The sequence below is a fragment of the Caretta caretta genome, chromosome 1 (genome assembly GCF_965140235.1).
Source record: "Caretta caretta isolate rCarCar2 chromosome 1, rCarCar1.hap1, whole genome shotgun sequence".
Lineage (NCBI taxonomy): Eukaryota > Metazoa > Chordata > Testudines > Cheloniidae > Caretta > Caretta caretta.
Window position 1 is genome coordinate 348,792,117 of NC_134206.1, and position 22,748 is coordinate 348,814,864.

The window sequence follows — 22,748 nt, forward strand, 5'->3', positions numbered from 1 at the left end:
GTCCTCCTTTTCTTTTTGCGAATACAAACTAACACGGCTGCTACTCTGAAACCTGTCATTTGTGTCTATGTATCTCAGGAGAGCTCCTTCCTGCTTAGATAGAAAAGCTTCCTTTGCTTTCTTTGTTTTTTTGAATGCTGCCCCAGAGGGGCTGTCATAAATATAAAGGGAAGGGTAAACACCTTTAAATCCCTCCTGGCCAGAGGAAAAACCCTTTCACCTGTAAAGGGTTAAGAAGCTAAGATAACCTTGCTGGCACCTGACCAAAATGACCAATGAGGAGACAAGATACTTTCAAAGCTCGGGGGGGGGGGGACGGACAAAGGGTTCTCTCTGTCTGTGTGTTGCTTTTGCCGGGACCAGAGCAGGAATGCAGGTCAGAACTCCTGTAAAGCGCTAATAAGCAATCTAGTCAGATATGCGTTAGATTCTGTTTTGTTTAAATGGCTGATAAAATAAGTTGTGCTGAATGGAATGTATATTCCTGTTTTTGTGACTTTTTGTAACTTAAGGTTTGGCCTAGAGGGATTCTCTATGTTTTGAATCTGATTACCCTGTAAGGTATTTACCATCCTGATTTTACAGAAGTGATTCTTTTACTTTTTCTTTCATTAAAATTCTTCTTTTAAGAACCTGATTGTTTTTTCATTGTTCTTAAGATCCAAGGGTTTGGGTTTGTGTTCACCTATGCAAATTGGTGAGGATTTTTATCAAGCCTTCCCCAGGAAGGGGGGTGTAGGGCTTGGGGGATTTTGGGGGAAAGATGTTTCCAAGTGGGCTCTTTCCCGGTTATATTTGTTAGACGCTTGGTGGTGGCAGTAATAAGGTCCAGGGACAAAAGGTAAAATAGTTCGTACCTTGGGGAAGTTTTAACCTAAGCTGGTAAAGATAAGCGTAGGGGGTTTTTCATGCAGGTCCCCACATCTGTACCCTAGAGTTCAGAGTGGGGAAGGAACCCTGACAGGGGCGTTTTCTTCTTTCACTCATGACTGCTGTTCTGTGCCAGCAATAGTGGCTCTCAACACACAGTTGAAGGCAGGACCGGCTCTAGGCACCAGCAAAGCAAGCACGTGCGTGGGGCAGCACATTTCCAGGGGGCGGCGTTCCCACCATCCTTTTTTCCCCCCGGCCCCGCTCAGTCAACCAATGAGCCTGGGGTGGGGCTGGGCGGAGGGCTCAGCATGGGGGTCCCGGCCCGGGGGTGGTCCCTGCCCTGGCCCCCCGCTGCCGGGGGAGCGGGGCGATGCAGCTCCTCCCCGCCCTGCCCACCCCTGCCGCACGTGTCACAAGCAGCAGAGGAGCCAAGCGGAGCCTGGGATCAGGGCAGGACCTGTGGGCAATAAGGGACCCGCTGCCCCTGGCGGCTCGGTGCTGGGCGGGCACCCCTGATCCGCCCCCCTCCCCATGGCTGACTCACCCCACAGCCGCTCTGTTAGTTAATGTCCCCTCTGCAGGGGTGGGGCCGGGTCTGAGATCGGGCTGGGGGCCCACAGGCGAGATGTACAGCCCCGAGCACCTCACTCCAAACACTGCTATAGCATTACACATTCTTTTAAAAAAGGAAAGGAGTACTTGTGGCACCTTAGAGACTAACCAATTTATTTGAGCATAAGCTTTCGTGAGCTACAGCTCACTTTTGGTTAGTCTCTAAGGTGCCACAAGTACTCCTTTTCTTTTTGCAAATACAGACTAACACGGCTGTTACTCTGAAACACATTCTTTTAAGGTTCCCAGTGTCCGTGGCTTCTGGTGAGCGCAGTTTCTCAAAACTGAAATTACTAAAAAATTATTTGAGGTCCACCGTGTCTCAAAATCTTTTGTCAGGACTTGCATTAATTTCAATTGAAAGTACCATTGCAAAAAATTTAGATTTCACTGAATTATTAAAAGACTACGCAAGTAGGAAAACCAGAAACATTCAGTTCATATAAATGCTTTTAATTTATGAGAAACTGGGTGCACCAAAAGACACTAATGTTTCTCATTACAGTGTGTAGTTGAACCCAAATTGTTTGTAATTGTGATTTTGTTAAAATTAAATGAGTACACTAGTAGGAAATTGTTTTATTTCAGTAACTCCACATTCTCTGTTTTCATTTTCTTTAAATTTTAAACAGCCAAAAACAAAACAAAAAGGGCAAACGTGTGTAAAAGCCAAAAAAAAGTTGGGGGGGGGGTGACCAAAAATTTTTTTGCTTCGGGTGGGAAAAACCTAGAGCTGGCCCTGATTGAAGGGGACAAATAAGGAGGCTGGTAGCAGGGCCTGGGAGAGGGAAGATTTCAGCGTCTTAAGGGCCTATCTGGTTCCTACTATGTCAGTTGACGGCCTTTTCTCCTCAAGTGAGTTCAGGGAAGTAGCAGGAAACAGGAAGCTCCCTGAGAAGCCGGTGTTAATCAGTCCAGGCTCCCAGGGGTGCTAGAGAGGTCCATAAGAGGCTCCTCCTCTATCTCCCTGCAGCTCCTGCTGCTTTCTGTTATTCCCTCTCACCTTTTCTCCTGCCTGCCTGTTATGTCTCTTGTGCCCTCCTTCCTCCAGCACAGCACTCCCCCGTCTCTGTGCATCTACAGCAGGGAGAATGCATGTGCACCAGCAGCAGACACAATTTTCTACACTCTGGGTCCTAGCGGCGCCCCCCCACAGTCTGGCACCTGAGGTGGCTGCCTCAGTTCCCCTCATGGTAAGGCCAGCCCTGCTTGCTGTACAGGAATCTCAACCACTTGATATGGTCCAGGCAGTGGTCTGGAATCCACTGAATGCCCACCTGCTCCATGAAATTTCCTGGTGCAGATGAATGTTCCTTTCTCTTTGGGCAAAGTTGTGGAGGTCGGTACTCTTACCGCACACTGATCAGCACCCGAGTGTGCTTGGTGGGCCAACCAGCTGCTCGTGGAGCAGGATCCATTTTCACCTGTGTTGATTAGTCAAGACTGCACTGGAAAGCTGTTCTGATGCAATTTGAACATCACACTGCTACCGATGACAACGGGGGGACAGGGACCTCTATCGACTGGGTAAGGGTCAGGCAGAAAAGGGTGCAGTGCATTATAGGAATGGGGCTGGAAGAAACTTGAGACCTAGTACATGCTCCTATCTGCCTTGCACACTGGTGTGGGTACAGGGCCATGCCACAGCCAGAGGTATGTATTTACCCACACCCCTCAGACATGGTAGCTTACTCGCCCACTATTCACTTTCAGACACATGCTTCTGGGGTTTAGGTGTGGACAAGAGGGGGGTTATGATACAACACATGTAAAGTCGTAAGTGTAGCCTGACCAATGAATAAATTTTTTTTTTTTTAAATCAGGGGCCAGACTCAGCTTCATGACCTTGTGACGACAATGGAGTGTCACCAATTCACACCACCTGAGCAGCTGGCCCCTGGTATGTTAAAAGTACATAAATACTCAAATATCTATCCCACTGCTGCAGATGTAGAAGAAGGGGAATGACCAGCGGGCTCGTTCTTTGGCTTAAGCTGAAGCCACGTAGACGTTCCGGGGTGCGGGGGCGAGGGGAGGAATCTGTAACAAGTAAAGGTGATTGCGAGTGTGTGGAGTGGGGGAGCAGACCTCATTCTGTGAGAGGAGCCTGGCTGGGGCCAGAAACTGCTTGAGGCATTGCGGCCTACCTGAGGGAAGGTAGGCCTGAGGTGGGCCGGCGGTTGTGCCGTGCTCTCAGTGCCTTGCTCGTTGGTGTTGATGGTGAACACTACTGCTGAAGGTGGTGCTGTGCCTGAAGGGGGCGATAGCCAAATAAAACCCATTAGTCCTGCGTGCCTGACCAAGGAGTCAGCTGTGGTTGGCCACGAACCTAGACACCATCCTGTCATTGGGCACAGTCAATTTCTCTGGGCCCTAAGTGGAGGTTTGAGTTAAGAAAGGGGGTTTGTGTAACTCCCTGTGAAGAGCAATTGTTCATTTTATTAGTTTAAAGAACTCTTTTTTTGGGGGGTGGGAGGAAGGGCATGAATTGAATCCCTCACTGTTGTATTGCTTCATAAACCCAACATCCTGGCGCGAGGGCCCACAGAAACTGAAAAGAATTCTTAAGTGGCAGAGACAAATCTGTCCAAATGGAACGCAAGTGGCAAAGTTAACATCTAAGAGAAACTGGAGAACAAGTAGTGTTTTCTCTGAATAGTCTTCCAGTAGGATCTCTAAGGTGAGATCTGAATCCGTATTTTGCCTCGCACAGTGAGTCCCAGGTCTGTGACTGGAGCTTCTAGGTCCAACCGCAAAATAAATAATAAAAGAATAAGCTGATTTTTAACTCATTAGTGGGCGTGCAACATAGCAGCAATTTACGCAGGAACCTTTGATAAAGAGAAAAGAGGTAGTTATAGCAATTTGTGGACAACAAATCATGTTCCAGCTCGGCCCACCACTGCACCGTTTTATAAGGGGCAGTCGTGCATCTTATTTGTCTATAGGATTTCAGGTAGCACCTTGTATAATATATCCATTATTAACCCTATGGATTTAGGGGACTCAGAATTTAATGTGTCTAGGGTATCCCTCTTTTATCAGGGGTGAGTGACTTCATTTACCCTGAGGAAACGTAATGAACATAGTGAAGTAGCTGGATGTGTATTTAGATCAGGGGTTTTAACCATTTTTCGTTTGTGGACTCCTAACAAATTTTGAATGGAGGTGTGGACCCTTTTGGAAATGTTAGACATAGTCTGTGGACCCTAAGGGGTCTGTGGATCACAGGTTGAAAACCACTGATCTAGATGAAGGGGAAGAAATCAAATTCCAGTTCTGTGCACTGTCAACTCCCTGCAGGGGGTGTGCTGACTTGAGCAGAACCAGTTCCAAAATGTGCATTGCAAAGACAGTGAATATTTCAGGAGCTGTCTGTAGGGCAGGAATAATTGGCGTGTGTGCCGCTCTGCCTGCAACGTCTTCATATCTGCTGCCACACGTCCCAGGGCTTACACTTCTTGTCCTAGTACGTTTATTATCTTTTGCAGAATGCTCTTCATTCCTTGCATTGGGTGACTCATGCCCTCATGCTCTCAGCACGTGTAAATGTGTGCTGGGGTGTCGAGGGAGTTATGCCAGTCAAAGACCCACTCTCTCACATTTCTCCACCGCCGCCACCATATTCTCTAGAGCGCCCGGAAGACCGGCGGAGCTGCTGCCCAAAAGCTGCCGCAGCGGGAAGAGCGACGGAGCTGCCGCCGAATTGCCGGCGTGGGACATGCCCCCCCCCCATTCTGAACGCCGCCCCAAACACCTGCTTGGAAAGCTGGGGTCCGGAGCCAGCCCTGCCTATAACCCATATCTTACAGCCGCCAACAATATGTAAAATAGCTTACAGCTAGCGGGAGGAAAGGTGGTGATTTTAAGGCCTGGGACCTGCCAGATCTCTAAGCAGATGCTGGGTCCCAAAATTTTCAAAGGTGGCAGCCTAACGTTAGTCACTTAAATCCATATTTACACGCCTAAATAAATAGCCCAATTTTCAGTAGGGCTGCCTGAGCTGACTGAACTTCCCATTGGCTTCAGCGGGACTTGTGAGTGACTGGGCCTCACCTCTAAAAATCAGGCCACATACGTGTGTAAACACAGCCAGCCACCCAGGCTTACACATGTTAGCCCCTAGCCCTGACTCTCGCAGATCAGCTGAGCCCCTGCTGCATATCCTGTTGTGGTCATTTCGGCTGATTCCCTGAAAACAGAGTTGTGAGCCCCTGTGAATTGACATGAAAGGTCCCACGACTCTCCCTGTATAAGAGATAAGGGTTTGCACCGATATCCTTGGCCAAAACTTCACTCTGCCTTGCCACATGGTGCGCCAGTTGCTCCCCAAACGTAGGTGTGTACACGGGGTGTGCCAGGTGTCCCCAGGCACACCCTAATCAGGGCCACCCCAAGCACCAAAAAAAAAGGGGGGGCTGCTGGAGATGGGGGTGGGGGAGTCCAGGGTGGGGGGGGGCCCGGCCCGGCCTCTCTTCTCCACCCCCGCTCTCCCCTGCGGGGGCAGAAGCTTGGTGGGGCTGCGCGCCCCGGGCTCGGTCCTGCTGCTCCGTAGCCGCTGGCAGCCAAGCTCCCGCCTCTTCCCACAGTGCGCTGCAGACTCGCCCCGCCTCCGCTCCCTCTCCCCCTGCCCCCGGTCAGCGGTGTGCCGGGCAGAGAGAGGGGGACGTGAAGAAGAGGCGAGGGCAGGGCCTTGGGAAAGTGGGTGGAATTGGGGTATCCCCCTTCAGCCCCCTGCTGTGAACCACTCAGGGCAGGGGGCTGGGAGCACCTCCACGACTCCAGCCCTGACCCCTGCACCCTCCTCCCACACACGCACCCCTCTGCCCTGACTCCTGCACCTCCCAACCCTAGCCCTGACCCCTGCACCCCCCACGACCCAGCCCTGACTCCTGCACCTCCCTCCCACACCCCAGCCCTCTGCCCTGACTCCTGCACCCCTCCCAAACCCCAGCCCTCTGCCCTGACTCCTGCATCCCCTCCCACACCCCAGCCCTCTGCCCTGACCCCTGCACTTCCCAACCCCAGCCCTGACTCCTGCACCCCCCTCCCACACCCCAGCCTCCTGCCCTGACTCCTGCACCTCCAGACATACTCAGCCCTCCACACAACATGTCCTGACTCCGGCACCCCCCCACATCCCCACCCCCATCCTGAGACCCAAACGGGGAGCTCTTGCGCCCTCCTGCCCACATATCCACCTGCACCCCTTGCACCAAATGGAAGCTGCCCCAGGTAAGCGCTCCACACCCCAACCTCCTGCCTGAACCCTGAGCCCCCTCCCTCACTCTTGCTCCTGGCCAGACCCTGCACCCCAACCCCCAGCCTGCTCCTGCACCCTAACTCCCTCCCAGACCCTGCATCCCCAGCCCTGTGCTCAGTGCACCCCTACCCTCAGCTCGGTGCAAAGAGAGACAAAGAGAATGGCTAGAACCAGGGAGAAGGTAGGTACCCACTCTATGTGGGCAGGAGTGGGAGGTATCCTGTTTACCCCCTCCCCAGCACTGCTGCACTTGCAGTTTACCCACAGCCCCCCCCTCGCTCCAGGGACCAACCCTAGCTCCCGCCCCACTGTGCTTTTGCCCCTGGCCCCTGCCTTGCTCCAGGCAGCAGGAACTAATCCTCCCCCCATGCCCCACTGTGCTCCTCTTGCCCTTGGCCCCTACCTCACTCCAGCTGGTGACCAATCCCCCCCATACCCCGCTGTGCTCTTGCCCCTGGTCCCTGCCTCACTCCAGCTGGGGACCAATCCTTCCGCCCCACCCCGCCGTCCTCACCATGCCCAGCTGTTAGGGTGGATAAAAATCATATGACTTAAAAAAAAAAATCAAAAATATTGGATTTTTTAAATTTAAATTGGATTTTGAGGAAAAAACATATCTGAAGATAGTTGTAATTAAGATACATTATATCTCATCATGGAATAGGGATGATAAATTCTAATTCTATAGTGGGAGACAATTTATTAATGTCATGTTTAAGAAAAGTTTTGTAAATGAGTTCTAATAGTTCATGGATTAGGGACCCAATGTTGTGGGGTTCCATGGGCTTCTGTATAGATTATTTAGGTTAATCTTTCTATCTTCCCAATGGGACTCAGTGCTCAGTCTAGAAGATACCATCAGAAATGCTTAGTTTTGCAGTTGTATTATGTTGTATTATGCAATAAGCGCCGAATTGCGTAATATAGATGATGTAGAAGTGTATAGAAAGCCCCTGTTCCCTCGCAGCATGTGTCCCCACTACTGCAGCGCCGCATTCCCATTGGTCCTCCCCTCCTGCTCCGACTACTATTCTAGAAGATTCTTTGACCTCTATAAGTGGCCGCATCAGGCGTGCCCAGCGCAGTGTCTACAGTGTTTGTAATCTTTGGCGTGTGTACTCTACTGAAATAGCATAACAAGCCCGTGGCTTTACGTTTCAATTCAATCGTACGATACCACCTTTTAATTTTAAAATATGGATTGGTTCGTTGTTAATATAAGAAAAGGAGCAAACTGAATTATAACAAATACCTCAGACTCCTCGGTTAAGAACTTACATGAAGATAATGCCGCCACCAGTTCCAGTGCATGCAATAAACTGAGTAATGACCAGACTTTGTCTCTTAGTTCAAGTCAGTAGTTCCTATTCAAAGCCATCAAACATTCCATCTGATGACCCGGTCTGTGATATTCCAAAAAATAGATTAGAACCCCAGTCTCGATTACCTAGAGGTCTTTATCGGCCTAGATTGAGTATGTTTCCTAGAAGTAAAATAGGGAATAAACAAAGAAGTTTTCAGTCCGATTGGTATGAAAAGTCTAGGTGATTAGAATATAGCCCATCAAAGGACACAGCATTTTGCTTTTACTGCCGTTTCGTCTCCTCTAATGATGCAGCAAACAAAGGTCACACTGATCCAGCATTTATTGATAAGGGATTCAGAAACTGGCACAGGGCTAACGAATGTTTTAAAAACCACCAACTGTCAAAATCTCATGTGTTGAGCTGTTCTTCATGGTCAAGTTTTAATGAAGGGAAACCTATTGATGTATTGTTGGATGAGGCCAAGCAGGCTTATCTGTCTAAACAAGAAGAAGAACGGTGCCATAACCGAAGTGTAATGGAGCGACTGATTGACATTGTTCTGTGTTTGGCGAAAGGTGGGAGACCATTCAGGGGTCACAATGAAAAAGCTGACCGTTTTGAGAAAGGTTTATTTCTAAATCTTGTCAATATGCTCCAAAAATATGATCCCGTAATGGCAAAGCATGTGCAACAATCTCCTCTAATCGCTACCTATCTGAGTAATCGCATCCCAAATGATTGAATTGTAGCCTTGCACAACGTTGTGCAACAAAAGATTGTGTCTTCACTAAATGGAAAAATGGTCTCAATAATTGCTGACGACGCTCCTGACTGTGGACACCATGAGCAGATGTCCATTGCAGTGCGGTATTTTGACAATGAAAAACATAGTCCAGTTGAACATTTTGTGTCTGTTCAGAGACTATTAACAGTTGATGCTCAGTCTATTTTTGACCAGTTAAATGACGTCCTTGGCATTCTTAAAATTGACGGGTCATCACTGATGTCTGTCTGTTTTGATGGTGCATCTACTATGTTTGGATGTACTCCATGAGTTCAAATGAAATGTAGAGAAAGAAACAGTGAAATACTCTATGTACACTGCTATGCACGTTGTTTGAACCCCATCCTAGAAGATGCATGCACTGCAAGTAAACAAAACAGAACTGTCTTTGATTTTTTTCATGTTATTCAGACTCTTTATGCCTTCATGGAGGAGAGTCCTGTGTGACATGCAATAATGGAGAAGATTTCACAAGAAGTAGATCCTAGTTGAAGACTTTGAAGTCCCTGTCAAACACAAGATTGGCATGCAGAGCAGAAGCTGTGGCTGCTGTAAAACAAAACTACTCCATCATTTTACAAGCTTTACAAGAGATTATCGAAACAACTCGCCTTGCTGATGCTAAAATAAAAGCCAGAGGCCATGAACTAAATTCATTCAAGTTCATCTTTGCCCTTCACATGATGCACCCTATTCTCCAGATGGTGGTAAAAGTGAGTAAGGGTCTTCAAGCTCCAGACCTCAACTTACTTACTGCAATGACCGGGGTGAAAAGCTTGGGTAACTCTTTGGCTGCAATGAGAAGTAGCCCAGAATATTTTCAGTCTATTTTCAATGACAGTGTGAAAATGTGTGTAGAGAATGATATATCGATTCCTCCAGTTAAGAAGAGAAAAACATCCACTCGTATTGATGACGTGTTTGAGTCCCAGCATCACTTTGATACAAAAGAGGAGCAGGAGAGAATAACTTCCTTTTACCCACTCATAGACTCAATGATTACCGGGATTGACCAGCGATTTGAACAGGAGACTGGTAAAATTGTGACTGCAATGGGAAACCTGCTGAGTTTAGACATTGGCAGGGATGATATGAGAATCATTGCCAACAAATTTAAAGTGTCCTTGGATGAGTTGGAAGCTGAAGTCGGATTGCTTCGGGGTTATGACAGATCTGTTCCTAAAGGTAGCACTACAAACACCACCAGAGAGTGGCTTAATTGGCTAAAGGAATCGGATCAGGCTTCCATGTTCCAGGCCTTTTACAGATCTATTCAATGCTTTGCAGTCTTACCTGTTACAAGCTGTTCATGTGAAAGGGCCTTTTCGAAACTAGCACATGTTAAAAACAAACTAAGAAGTACAATGTCCCAACAGCACCTCGACTCACTCATGATTTTGTACGTTGAACAAGAATTGGCTTCATCAGTTAATTACAATGATGTGATTGAGGAATTTTTAAGTCCATAACACCCATTCTCTAGGACAGGAAGATGAAGAAACCTTAATCTGTTTTGGTCAATTTGCTCATTATCTGGTTAAAGATAAAGATCATGAAAATTGACTGTATCTTTGTATATGCCTGGTTATCACTACAGCAAAAATTTGGTATTTTTTGTCTCATTTTTTAAGTTTGTATTTTTTTAAGTAAAGTTTAGTTGTTAGTTTAAAAAACGTTAAGTTTTAGTTTCTTTAGTTTGTTTGATGAATAAAAATAATGTCCTTTATGATTGGCTATTCAATAAATGTTCGCCTTTAAAAAAAAATTCCCTGGGTGTACACCCTAATGAAACGTGCTGCACATGCCTATGCTGGTAGGTATGTAGTTCGTCAAGTGCTCTCAGATGAGCCACAGTGGCAGCAGTAATGAGGAAAACCCTGAATCTTGGCAGGGGGTAGATGAGATGACCCTTTCGGGCCCTTCTAACTCCTTTTGGAGCGACAACAGAGTTAACTGCAAGACGAGGTGACTTTGCTTGAAGTCTGGCAAGGTGCTAGAAGGCTGGCAGGGAAGTGAGGCTGGGGACATCTTCTGAGAAAAGGCTTCTTGTGGTTTAACAAGCTGGAGGATTGCACAAAGCTTTATCTATGGGAGGGGTGATGCATTCGAGATTAAAACCGAGATAGTTCTGATGTGGATCCCCTCGGGTGCCATACGGGGCAAAGAGTAATTAGTTTGGCAGCATGGAGTGTTAGCGTGAGAGGAAAGGTCTTGTTTTTCGGCATTGGCACTTGCTGTGACGCACCCTGTTGCCCATCAGAGTGAATCATGCTCTGTTTGCCATACCAATAGCCTCTGTCATTAAGTCTGTTTTTCACCAGAATCACTTTACCCAGCAGTTCACCCAGGGTAATATGCTTTCCCTGCCCTGGAAGCTTGTGAAGGAGGCATGTAGCATGCTAGCAGCCAACAAGAGAAGCAGCCATTGCACCATGGATAACCTCACAGAACTGAATCCTTAAACTGCTAGCATTCTCCCCTGTCATCCCCCCAAACCCCTGAAAGCAATCCAAATAAATGCTTAGGAGGACGTTGCCATCAGCACACAGGAAGCTAATAATGTTCAGAGGACTAGGAAAGCCTGCTGGAGTAAAGGGATGTGTTTTATTTATACTGGTCGAGACAGTTTCTGTTGTGTAGCGGGACTTGCATCAGGTTGGGCTATCAAGGAAAGGCTAGCTGCAGCTGGAAACCTGGCTGGGTGAAAATGTCACCAACTTTCTCAAGGGATCAGCTTAGGTGTCAGCAGAGGACTTAGCGTTTCACCCCCAGCCACTCGCATTCCTGTGCAGTTTTGTTGCCTCGGAACTCATAGTGGGGGTGGCTTTGTAACCCCACAAAATAAACCAGCCCTTTGAAACGGATAAACAGACAGGGCAGGCGCTGTCTCTGTGGCGCGATGTTAGATCTCCAGTAACTTGAGCAATTGAAACGCGTGCAAAAGCTCATTTTGACACGACTGCAGGCCGTTCCCAGGAACAATAGAATTTATTCTATCCTATTATTAATCACTAAACCCAACTTCTCCCTTTTCCTTAACTTTTAATGTGATTTCAGCATTTTATGCAGTTATCACTCCAAGAATGTTACTAAACTAGGGGGTGGCTTCTATTTTTTTTCTTTTAAGTAGCTCAGGCTACCAGGAAAGAGCTAAAGGCTTTTAATTTGAGAACTCTTAGACCATCAGGATTCACAGGGTTAATGCCATAAAAATGGATTAACAAGGCATTACGTGTAACAAGCTCTAGACAGCCTGGGACCTGCCTAGGTGGAAAATGTCTCTCTCCCTCTGTGCCATACTGCTGCAGCTGCCAACATCTGTTGCTCAGTTTGGACGTAACCCTTGGTTTGAAATAGCCAATAGACTCCTCAACCTTGGAGTTAACCTTTTCCACACACCTCCATACTGTAAGGGCCAGCATGAGACGCAGGGTGTCTGCTCGGTGAGTTTGTCATGTAGGGATTGCTTCTGGCAGGCTTTCCTATTTTTTACTGTCTTGTATAGTCATGTGTGTGCATGTTAATATAGGAAGACCATAGTGCTTTAGGTGAGGCATGTTGTGGCGAATCAAAAGAAAGACGGTAAGTAATTGCATGTGTCTAGCTCAGAGTTGGGCAAACTACGGCCCGCGAGCCACATCCGGCCTGCAGGACCGTCCTGCCCGGCCCTTGAGCTCCTGGCTGGGGGAGGCTAGCCCCCAGCCCCTCCCCTGCTGTCCCCCTTCCCCTGCAGCCTCAGCTCGCTGGGCCGCCAGCACTCTGGGCGGCGTGGCTGGCTCGGGCTGGGCCGTGTGGCTGCGAGCTCCGGCCGCTCTGAGCGGCATGGTAAGGGGGCAGGGAGCGGGGGGGGGGGGTTGGATAAGGGGCAGGAGGTCCCAGGGAGCAGTTGGATGGGGAGGAAGTTCTGGGGGGGGGGCAGTCAGGGGATGGGGAACGGGGGGTTGGATAGGCATGGGAATCCCAGGGGGGGCCTGTCAGGGGGTGGGGGTGTGGATAGGGGGCGGGGCAGTCAGGGGACAGGGAGCAGGGAGGGTTTGATAGGGGGTGGGGTCCCGGGGGGAGGTGGTTAGGGGCAGGGGATCCCAGGAGGGGGCGGTCAGGGGACATGGAGCAGAGGGGTTGGAGGGGTCGGGGGTTCTGAGGGGGGCAGTCAGGGGGCGGGAAATGGGAGGGGGCAGTTAGGGGGTGGGGGCCAGGCTGTTTGGGGAGGCACAGCCTTTGCTACCCAGCCCTCCATACAGTTTCACAACGCCGATGTGGCCCTCGGGCTAAAAAGTTTGCCCACGCCTGGTCCAGCTGGTTTAGGTTCCGATCCCACCAGGGGCTCTGTCCTGCGAGGTGCTGAGTACCTACAGCTCTTCGTGAGGCTCTTGGCACGTTGTAGGCTCAAACCTCTTAGGGCATGTCTGCAGTGCAGCTTGGAGTGAACCTCCCAGCCCGGGTTCAAAGGCTGGTGCTAATGGGACTTGCGTTAGCATGCTAAAAAGAGCTGTGTGGGTGTTGTCCCTTGGTCTGGAGCTCAGGTTCTCAAGCCGGGGTGGGGAGGGATGGGAATTGAGAGTCCGAGCTTCAGCTTGAGCTGCAATGTCAAAGCAAATGTCCACACACTAGCATGAGCCATCCGTGAACCCAGGCTGGGTGGGGCTCACTCCCAAATGCAGTGTAGACATACCCCCTGTGTCTCTTTCCGTGTCTTCAGTTACAGATGGGCCCCAACCAAAACTGTGAACCCATCTCCGGTTAGAATAATTAATTCGATCTTAAAGCTAAGCCAAAATGGCAGCCTTGCTGTGGTTTATAGGCAATGCGCTCTAACCCCCTAGCGCTGGTGATTAATAACTGTGCCTAAAACAGTCCTATGGGACAGACATGGCTTGTGGCCGGTACCTTTGTGTGTTCGTATGGCACCTTGCACAATGGGACCCTGGTCCATGACTGGAGCTCCTAGGTACTACAGCAATACAAATTGATGATAATAATCTGTGTTATTGTATTCGTAAGGCATTTTTGGCCTTGGTACTGTATCGAAGCTCAAAAATATTCATACAGCAAAATCCTCTCAGAATTACAGAGTCCGTCCCTTCCCAACCCACTTTGGAATCTCTTCAGTTCAAAGCTCTTAGTTCTCAAGTCATTCCCACCTCAGCTACTGGATAAAGGGTTTAAAAAAAAAACCCAGAAATTGTGCTTATTTTGCTACTTTGTGGTGTATAAAAGAGGCTGAAAATTTTCTTTTGTTCATTTCTCCTCGTCCCACCGAAAAATTGCCGTTTACGTAGGACAGCGGTTCTCAAACTGTGGGTCGTGACCCCATTTTAATGGGGTTGCCAAGGCCAGCGTTAGACTTGCTGGGGCCTGGGGCTGAAGCTGAAGCCTGAGGTCCGCTGCCTCAGGCTGGTCAGGTAGTAATTTTTGCTGTTAGAAGTGGGTTGCAGTGCAGTGACGTTCAAGACCCACCGACTCAATACATTCAAGTCCTGTCTAGGCTGGAAGAGTGAAATGGTGACAGCACAAGAACCAAGAGTGAAAACTGAGCTATTGAGAGGGGAGGGGATCGTTATTCAGAGTGTTTAACGTTCTTAGTGTTGTTCTGTAGTTCTACTTGACTGCAATGCAATGTTTGAGTAAGATTTGGGAGAAAAGTTGTCTATGTTAAAAACTCTTCAGTTGGCAGAGCTGTACCCTGAGACCCCCCCCCCATCCAGCAAAATCAGAAAACACCACCATAGGCATCTGTAAGTTTAAAGAAAGAAGCAAGGGGGGGAAAAAAACCCAAACCTTTCAGGGCCTCTTTATTCAACATGAAGACGTAAACAGGGGCACAGAGGCTCCTGTAGACAGAGCTTCGCCTGCGGCTGCTCTCTGATGACATGGACCCCGAGTCCTGACTCCCACTCTACATTTCCAGTGGGAGCCGCGATTGGCCAAACCTGCGGATGCGGCAGGTAAACACACTGGCCTGGCCCGGCAGGGGCTTTCCCTGGCAAGCGGCGTCCCAAGTTTGGGAAACACTGCTCTCGAGAAATCAATGAGGGCTGGCACAGGTACAGCTGGAGTTACACCAATGCAAACCCCTAGTGAAGACAAGCTACACGCTGTGCCGTAGAGCTTACCACAGTAATGTGTTGGTCTAAATCCTGCTTTACACTGGTGCAGCACATCAGGGGCTTGTGCTAGTGTAACTACATTGATATGGTTACGCTGGTGCAAATGTCTCTGACACAGACAGAGCCAATGTGATGAGGGTGGATGGGGAGGAAGTTACAGCGGTGCAGATATAGGCTGGTGTATTGGAACTCTCTTGCTTTTAGCTGTTCCTGGAGACTGTCTTCCTTAGATACTCGTTGAGCTGGATTAATAATTTCTCTATCTGCGTGTGTGCATGGTATAAAGGGACCCAGGGACTCGGCTCTGTGCACTGATTAACCCCAAACATGTGCTTCTGAGCCAACTTGGGAGCCATTCCCTCTCTCCCATTTGACTATGCCACTATTTACCAACTTCCCAGCCCGTACGTCAGCTATTCTTACTAGAGACGCTGAAAAAGGTACAGAGTGGCAGAGACTGTCTATAAAAATATTTATTAGATTCAGTGGTGCAAAGCAATGTGTTAATGTATTGCACAGCATGAGGGAAAGGATTGGTGGATGAGGACGGGTCCAAGGTGGAGTAGGGGCCCATCTGAGAAGGAGCCCACAGAATATAGGTACTTGCCCTCCCTGGGAGGGAAAACAGCAATGTAAAATATTTCCATTGCATTGGCCATTGACTGGTAACATCTGTAAAAGAGCTATGCTGGTGGTGGTGTGGTCCAAAGGACATCTGTCTCTTGTCTTCTGGAAGCACCTGGAACTTACAAGCATCTGAAATCACATTCTAACATGTCTGAAAGATTCCTGAGCAAACTATCATGGCTGACCCTGAAATAGTTAGATGTGGTTCAGGGTAAGTTTTCTGAGTCTCAGACTTGCTCTTTACTCAGGATTTTGCTGGTAGCAGAAGGAAAATAAGTTGTGTTCTTCTTTTGATGGCTTCGTAGATAAATGCTGTCTGAAAGAGAGTGGATAACAGAGGTCATGGAACTGAGGGGATGAAAGATGGGAAAGACTGTAGGGTGTGTATTCAGTCACTGCCGGACAAAGTTAAAATGTTGCTTTAATAAATGATTTAGGTCCATAGACACTGACACATGCAGGGAACAAAATGTCTTGTGTAATATTGTTGTGGGGCAGCTCCAGAGTCAGGTGGGGATTGCTGTGGGGTGAGATGCATAAAGGTTTGGGCAGCTGGAGGAGATAACATTGGACGTGCTTATCAAAGGCATTTGGCAGGTCAGAGTAAAGATGGTGCGTGGTTGTTTCATGGACAGAGCAGTGCTTACTCCACAGACTTCTTGTCTCCTCCCCTGACCATCTTACTCACCAGGCTGCAGGTCTCCAGGCCTTCTCTATCCATCTTTCCCAGCAGCACACCCCACCTCACTTTACCTGATAGTCAGGGACTCAGGGCTGAGCCTCGGTACGCTCCAAATTACTGTCCAAATCATGTTTCAGAATAAGAACTGCTCCAATACCTGGGGCTGCAAACTGGGGCCTGATTTTGATCAGTAGCCTCTAATTTTGCAGGCAAACTGGTTGCACTCAGCTACCTAACCAATTGACGGTACCCACAATAATAGAGGCTGGTTTGGGGGTCCCTCCTCAAAATGAGACTCGAATCCTGGAAAGGAAACGATTCACAGAGTCTCTGTATCTAGAAGACTCCAAGATTTTGTTATATGATAGGCATGTTCCCCAATATCAGTGGTACGAAGTAATCTGGGTCGGTGCCCTCAGTAATATTGGTTACAGATGGTTACCAGTGTATTGCTCCTCTGCATTCATCATAGTGCTTTGGCAGGAGGTTACAGATAATATTTCTCAGCTACTTGATTGTTTCCTATTTGTTCCCCTGAATAATCCTGCCTGGGGATGGTGCAGCTCAGCTTTTTCCATACTCTGGAAGCTTTTGCCACCAGCTTTATTGTTTGCTGTAGGTGCAGGGGTGAAATACCTACTGAGTGAAAGATAAAGGAACAAGAGTGCTGCTATGGTGCAACAGACCAAGGTCCATCAGATTTAGCCACTATCTGAGACAGGTACTAACTCCTGGCACTACAAAGGGAAAGTGTATACCAACCAATAAGGTACCTAACTCTGCACTACTATGCCATAGGGTAAGAGAGAAACTTCCTTCTGACTGCAATCAGTGATCCGTTTATGGCCCTGAAGCATGAGGATGGTTATCCCATATCTGTCTAGAGCACCTGCAGGTGCTATGTATAAGGAGAGACAGCTTTAATTCTTTTTCCAGTTCTTACTATGCATTTTTCTTCACTATCCTGCAAGAGCAACACAAGAACTGAGAGGAAGGATGGTCTAGTGATTAGGGCACTCGTCTGGGACAGGAGAGCATCAGGGTCAATTCCTGGCTCTGCCACAGACTTCTCATGTGATCTTGAGTAAGTCACTTAGTCTCTTGGTGACTCCGTTCCCCTTCTGTAAGCTGGGGATAATTAGCACTGCCCTACCCCACAGATGGGTTGGGAGAAATATATATTAAAGATTGTGAGGTGCTCAGATACTACAGATGGCGGGCAAATAAGTACTTAAGATACACCCAAATCATGTATGACAACAAAGGTTATATCCTTCCATCTGTTTTAAACTTGTGCCTTTTAATTTCATCAAGTTCCCTTTTGTTTTGGATTTATATGAAAGGGCCTAAGTGCTTGACAGACCTTCTCTGTTGTTTTAAATACCTCCATCATATCCCTTCTTATTCTGCCCCTTTCTAGACTACGGACTAGTCCTCATCTCTCTATGTAGGAAGGCAGCTTCCTCCCCTCTATGCCTCCATTCATTTTTTGTTTCTCTTCTCTGGGTCTTTCTTCTGCTCCATTTAGAGATAAGGTCACCTTGTTCATCTCTGTTTGGCAGGGCCAGATTTCTCCCAATGCCTTGTGCAGTCTAGTTTCAAATGACCGAACAGTGGGGATTCCAATACTTTCATTGGAACACTATTCCACAGATGAATGGACCTACCACTGCCAGGAAGCATCTGGGCGAACTTCTAAGCTTGCTCGTCAAACTGATTTCAATTTATTTTAGGAGATTTTTTTTTAATCCTTATTTTAAATGTAAAAATGAAAATACTTCTTAAAAATCCAAGCAGATGCAGCACGCTCACTTAAATAAAATCCCATTAGGTCTGATTTTCAGAAGTTCTGACCACCCACAATTCCAAATGACATCAATGGAAGTTGCAGGAGTTCTGGGTGTCTGAAAATGAGACCTAATGTTTGTTTCTTTATGAATTAAATATATATAAAAGATGTTTTGCAGCTTACCTTTATGTTCTTTCTGTATGGGTCCTAGGTGGTCCTAAGCTGTATTCTTCACTATCAGATCACCAACCGCTTCTTCTCTGGCGTGGTCTTTACACTGCATATAAGAGGCCACCTGAAGTTTTTTCAGAACTTTCCACATGGACAGTTCTCCTTGGGCATTTAAACGCCCGTGTGACTTCTCTTTTGAAAGGAACCATTCATTAAAACAAGAATTAAGAGATATGTCCAAGTTATCTAGACACTCTCTTATGGGTACAGGATGTTCAATCTGTTCATACCTCAGCTCAAAGAACAGACCAAGTATGTAATAAGTTTTATGAGACCATTCCTATCCTCTCTTTGAAACGATGGTGGGACTGGAAATCAGATCCTCTGCATACCTGCCACATCTTAGAAATGAGGCTGTATTTCCAATCTCAAGTTGAGTAGCTGGCATGTGGTAATTGACAAGTCAGCGCCTAATGCAATTGGCCTGTTGGTCTTTGTAAGCAGTAAGGATCCCTTGGCCCCTTTCAAGTTTAATGGATGCACTGATTTCACTAAGTGTTATTATTCAACCAGTCGATATCACACAAGATGATGACATCACTTCTGTCCCTTCACTTGGTTGTTCTGGACCGTCTGAGCCATTGTCTTCTGGTGGTGTTCTGTCCCTTTGTTCTGACTCTTCTGTGGTCATGGAAATTGCTATCACAGGCATCATGTACTGTCGCCTCATGTGGCTGCAAAAGGAAAAATTCATGCGATCAGCAAAGGTTGGCAACTGCAGGCTAAAGGAATCTGCTAGGCTGTCTGTGTGCTAAAATGCTGACCAGGAATGTGAAATGTCAGTGGGGAAACACGTGAATCACAGACAGTCTCAGTCTTTGATTATTGACTAATTAGATACCAGGCCGTGCTTCTGGGCTTCTTTGTTACATTAGGGCTTTGTTACAGCTCCAGCAGCATAAAGACATCTTGAAGTGGGTGTAAGATCTGACGTTTGTGTGTTGTCAAGGAGCCCTAGTGTAAATGAGAATCAAGCCCTCAGACATTAGAGATGGAAAAGACGTACTTGAACAGTTTATTCAGGCCATCTACAGTCCCTTCAAGACAGCACGGATCTCGGTGTACTATATTTGTGAGTGCTCTACCTTGTCTAACTTTAAATGATTCATGTCGCAGGCCTTCTACCACATTCCTCTGGAGGCTATTTCACAATCTCAGTAGCTCAGTAACTTGTTGTGACTTTCCTGATGCTATTCTGGCTAAATCTTCCCTTCTAGATATCATCATCTAGTTTCACCCCATGTACAACCCTAAATAATTCTCTTCCCTCTGTCATGTTTACACATTACAAATAAGTCAGTGATGGTTACCATGACCCCAGCTAAGCCAACGTTTGCAATAATTACCTTTTAATGTTTGCAAACCTTCTTGTCAACTGTCTGTAATGGGCCACTCTCTTACCACTTCAAAAGTTATTTTTCCTCCCTTGGTATCCTGCTGTTCATTGATTTATCTCATTAAACTCATATCACACTTGGTAAAGCAACCCCCATCCTTTCATGTATTTATACCTGCTCCTGTATTTTCACTCCATGCATCTGATGAAGTGGGTTCTAACCCATGAAAGCTTATGCCCAAATAAATTTGTTAGTCTCTAAGGTGCCACAAGGACCCCTCGTTATTTTTGCTGATACAGGCTAACACAGCTACCATTCTGAAACCTGTCTCCAGGTTTCTGTCTCTCTAGCAGATGTAGGGCTCAATTTTGAAAAGTGACCTGCATTTTTGGGAGCACAACATTTCACTTACACGTAACTCTGTTGACTTGCCTACATATGTGACTGGGTTCACAAACTGGGCACTTAGCTGTCTCAATGACAGTGTTTATTGCCACAGTTAATTATGGATGCAGCTATTTATAGACACAAAAATGGAGGCAGGTTAAAATCCTCTTTAAAAATGGGATCTTTGGCCTTTCTTTTCTAATGAATCCTGACTGCCCCTTAAATAAATAATTATTGCTTTTTATTGCTCTTCTGAACTCTTTCCAAGTGTTATACTAAAAACCATGCTAATGCTGTGGAAGGTCTCCTTGTAAATAGGTTTTGTTTTAAAAATTTAAATAATAAAACATAAAAGACTGACGATAAAATAGGAGAATAGTTAAAAATACAAGCGATGGCCCCAGTGTTCCAGGTATCTTGCCATTTGGAAACTGTCCTAGCATCAAGGTGAATTTCACCCATGTGTAAAGGGCAAGTACAGAGCCTGTTCCCCAGTTAAATTCCAGTTAAACCCTATTTTGAGGACGTAAGCAGAATTTAAGAGCTGCCCTCAGCACCGAGGGGAATTTCACTCATCAGTGCTCATCGGCAGCTTAACTGATGTGTCCCCAGTGAAAATTTAATTACAGTCTCAGTTAGTTGGAGAAAGAGATTATGATTGAGACTGTCAAAGCTGCCTAGGGGATTTAGATACACAGTTTCACAATTCTTATGAGCGTTAATGGGAGTTGTGCATCTAAATTCCCTGCATGGTTTTGAAAAATCTCAGGCTGCTTCTTTCCTGCAACTTCGCTATACTGCATCATTATGTAATTACATTATTGGAATACTTACACTCGCTGTCTCCAGACACAACATAATACAACAGCTACAACGATCAGCAACATGGGAAACCCTGCCAGAGAAGAAAACAAAAACTAAACTCTTCTGTATTTAAAATAAAGACCAACGATGTGACATCTATATCTCGGAACCCCGGTGTCCTGACCAAATTTGAGTTCTAGTAAACGCCTCTGCTCTTAAGGGAGAAGCACCAAAGGGATCTTTATTTCATTAACCAGTGAGCTGGTACCTCAATTTACATCTGATCTGCAAGATGACTCTTCCAGTAGCATAGTGCCCCTCCCCCCTTGGTCCGACCTTGGCTCAGCCATGATGTGGAGCGAAGATGACCACCTATTACCCTGACAGCACTGCTTTCTGCAGCACACTGGATTTTCTTCCTAGGGCAGGGATGGCCAACCTGGGGCTCCGGAGCCACATGCGGCTCTTTAGAAGTTAACATACGGTGCCTTGTCTAGGCACCAACTCCAGGGCTGGATCTACAGCTGCCGGGGGGGTGCTCACTGCTCAACCCCTGGCTCTGCCACAGGCCCTGACCCACTCCCCCCTTCCCACCCCCTCCCCGGAGCCTACCATGTCCTGGCTCCTCCCCCCACCCTGCACACCAGGGAACAGCTGATCAGGAAGTGTGGGAAGGGAGGGGGAGGCACTGATTGGCAGGGCTGCTGGTGGGCGGGAGGTGCTGGGAGCGGGGGAGCTGATTGGGGGCTGCTGACGTATTACTGTGGCTCTTTGGCAACGTACATTGGTAAATTCTGGCTCCTTCTCAGGCTCAGGTTGGCCACCCCTGTCCTAGGGAGTCTCCCATCCAGTTACCATGCAGATCCGATGCTGCCTAGCTGGAGGGATTAGATGCAATCTCAGCCTGAGCTGGATTTGGCGGCTGACGTGTAACAAACAAACCAAACCACAAACCACATCCTCTCAGATTTATAGACTATAAACCTTAATGTAGCAGAATAGTTCTTACCCACAGAAGAAAACATAACTTGGGTGGAAACTGTAAAAGAATAGGGAAGAATGTATGTTTACAGCTGGATTACCACTCCACGGAAGCATTAAGCCATACCTCCCTCCTGCCCACATTGCCAGCCCCTCCAAAAGCTGCAGAGCAACACTGGAAGCAAAGCAAACCCAAATGCAGCACTACAGTGTGTGACTGCCGGCGGCGCGTGACTCACGTGGAAGGGGGCAGGGCGGTGAGAAGAGGAAGAAGGGGGCGGGGCCTTAAATTAGTGCCTGGTGTGTCACCGTTTCTGAGAGCCTTGAATTAATGGGTTAAGGGCCAAATTAGGCCTTGGTGCAACTCCAGTGACTCCAACAAAGTTCTGACCCCAACACTTAAGGCTGGATTTCGCCTTCTGATTCTGCATTAAGGAACCAATTAAAGCCAATTATGCCTGGCCCCTACGTAGGTACTCAGAAGACAGAGATGCTGGCAAGAACATTTCCACCCCATCTCCTGCAGTTCCCCTCCCCTGAGCACAGGAGTCACGTCCTCCTAGTGGCCTTGGGCTGCTAGCACCCCAAAGGAGGTTGGGAAGGGGGCAAAGAGGTGACAGGCCCTGGCTCCCCCACTGCCCCAGAAGGATACAGGACTGGAAGGGACTTCCTGGGTCATCAAATCCATCATATAAGCCTATTCATAGTAGAGCTGGCTGGCCATGGAGGGAGAAGCATGCTGCACCTCTGGAGGGGGGGCAACAGAGAATGCACTCGCTCCAGAAGGCATGCAGCTCCTCGCTGGCCCCACTGCAGAGCTGAACGGGCACACTCTACACCTCTCTGAATGCATCCAAACTGCAGAGCACTGGGCACAGCACTTCACCTCCTTGCCCAGCATGCAGTGTGGCTCATGCGAATGACCTGGGATGAATTCTTCAGGGGCTATTTCTCTGTTGGTTGT

The 22,748-nt window shown here is 47.6% G+C and overlaps 1 protein-coding gene and 1 long non-coding RNA gene across 2 annotated transcripts in view; one reads left to right on the forward strand and one right to left on the reverse strand.

Moving 5' to 3' along the window:
* The first annotated feature begins 3,313 nt into the window (after positions 1 to 3,313).
* LOC142070670 (uncharacterized) overlaps positions 3,314 to 22,748 on the forward strand; it is a 33,490-nt gene continuing 14,055 nt past the window's right edge. Inside the window, exon 1 of the long non-coding RNA XR_012666632.1 lies at positions 3,314 to 3,385. This is a non-coding gene — a long non-coding RNA (uncharacterized LOC142070670). The remainder of the gene's footprint in view (positions 3,386 to 22,748) is intronic.
* Positions 15,402 to 22,748, reverse strand: part of IL15RA (interleukin 15 receptor subunit alpha) — a 55,445-nt gene continuing 48,098 nt past the window's right edge. Inside the window, exons 5-8 of the mRNA XM_048836769.2 lie at positions 21,813 to 21,842; positions 20,834 to 20,894; positions 18,228 to 18,949; positions 15,402 to 15,889 (exon numbers count right to left, since the gene is read on the reverse strand). Coding sequence (XP_048692726.2) covers positions 18,781 to 18,949; positions 20,834 to 20,894; positions 21,813 to 21,842 — 260 coding nt within the window. The 3' untranslated portion in view covers positions 15,402 to 15,889; positions 18,228 to 18,780. The remainder of the gene's footprint in view (positions 15,890 to 18,227; positions 18,950 to 20,833; positions 20,895 to 21,812; positions 21,843 to 22,748) is intronic.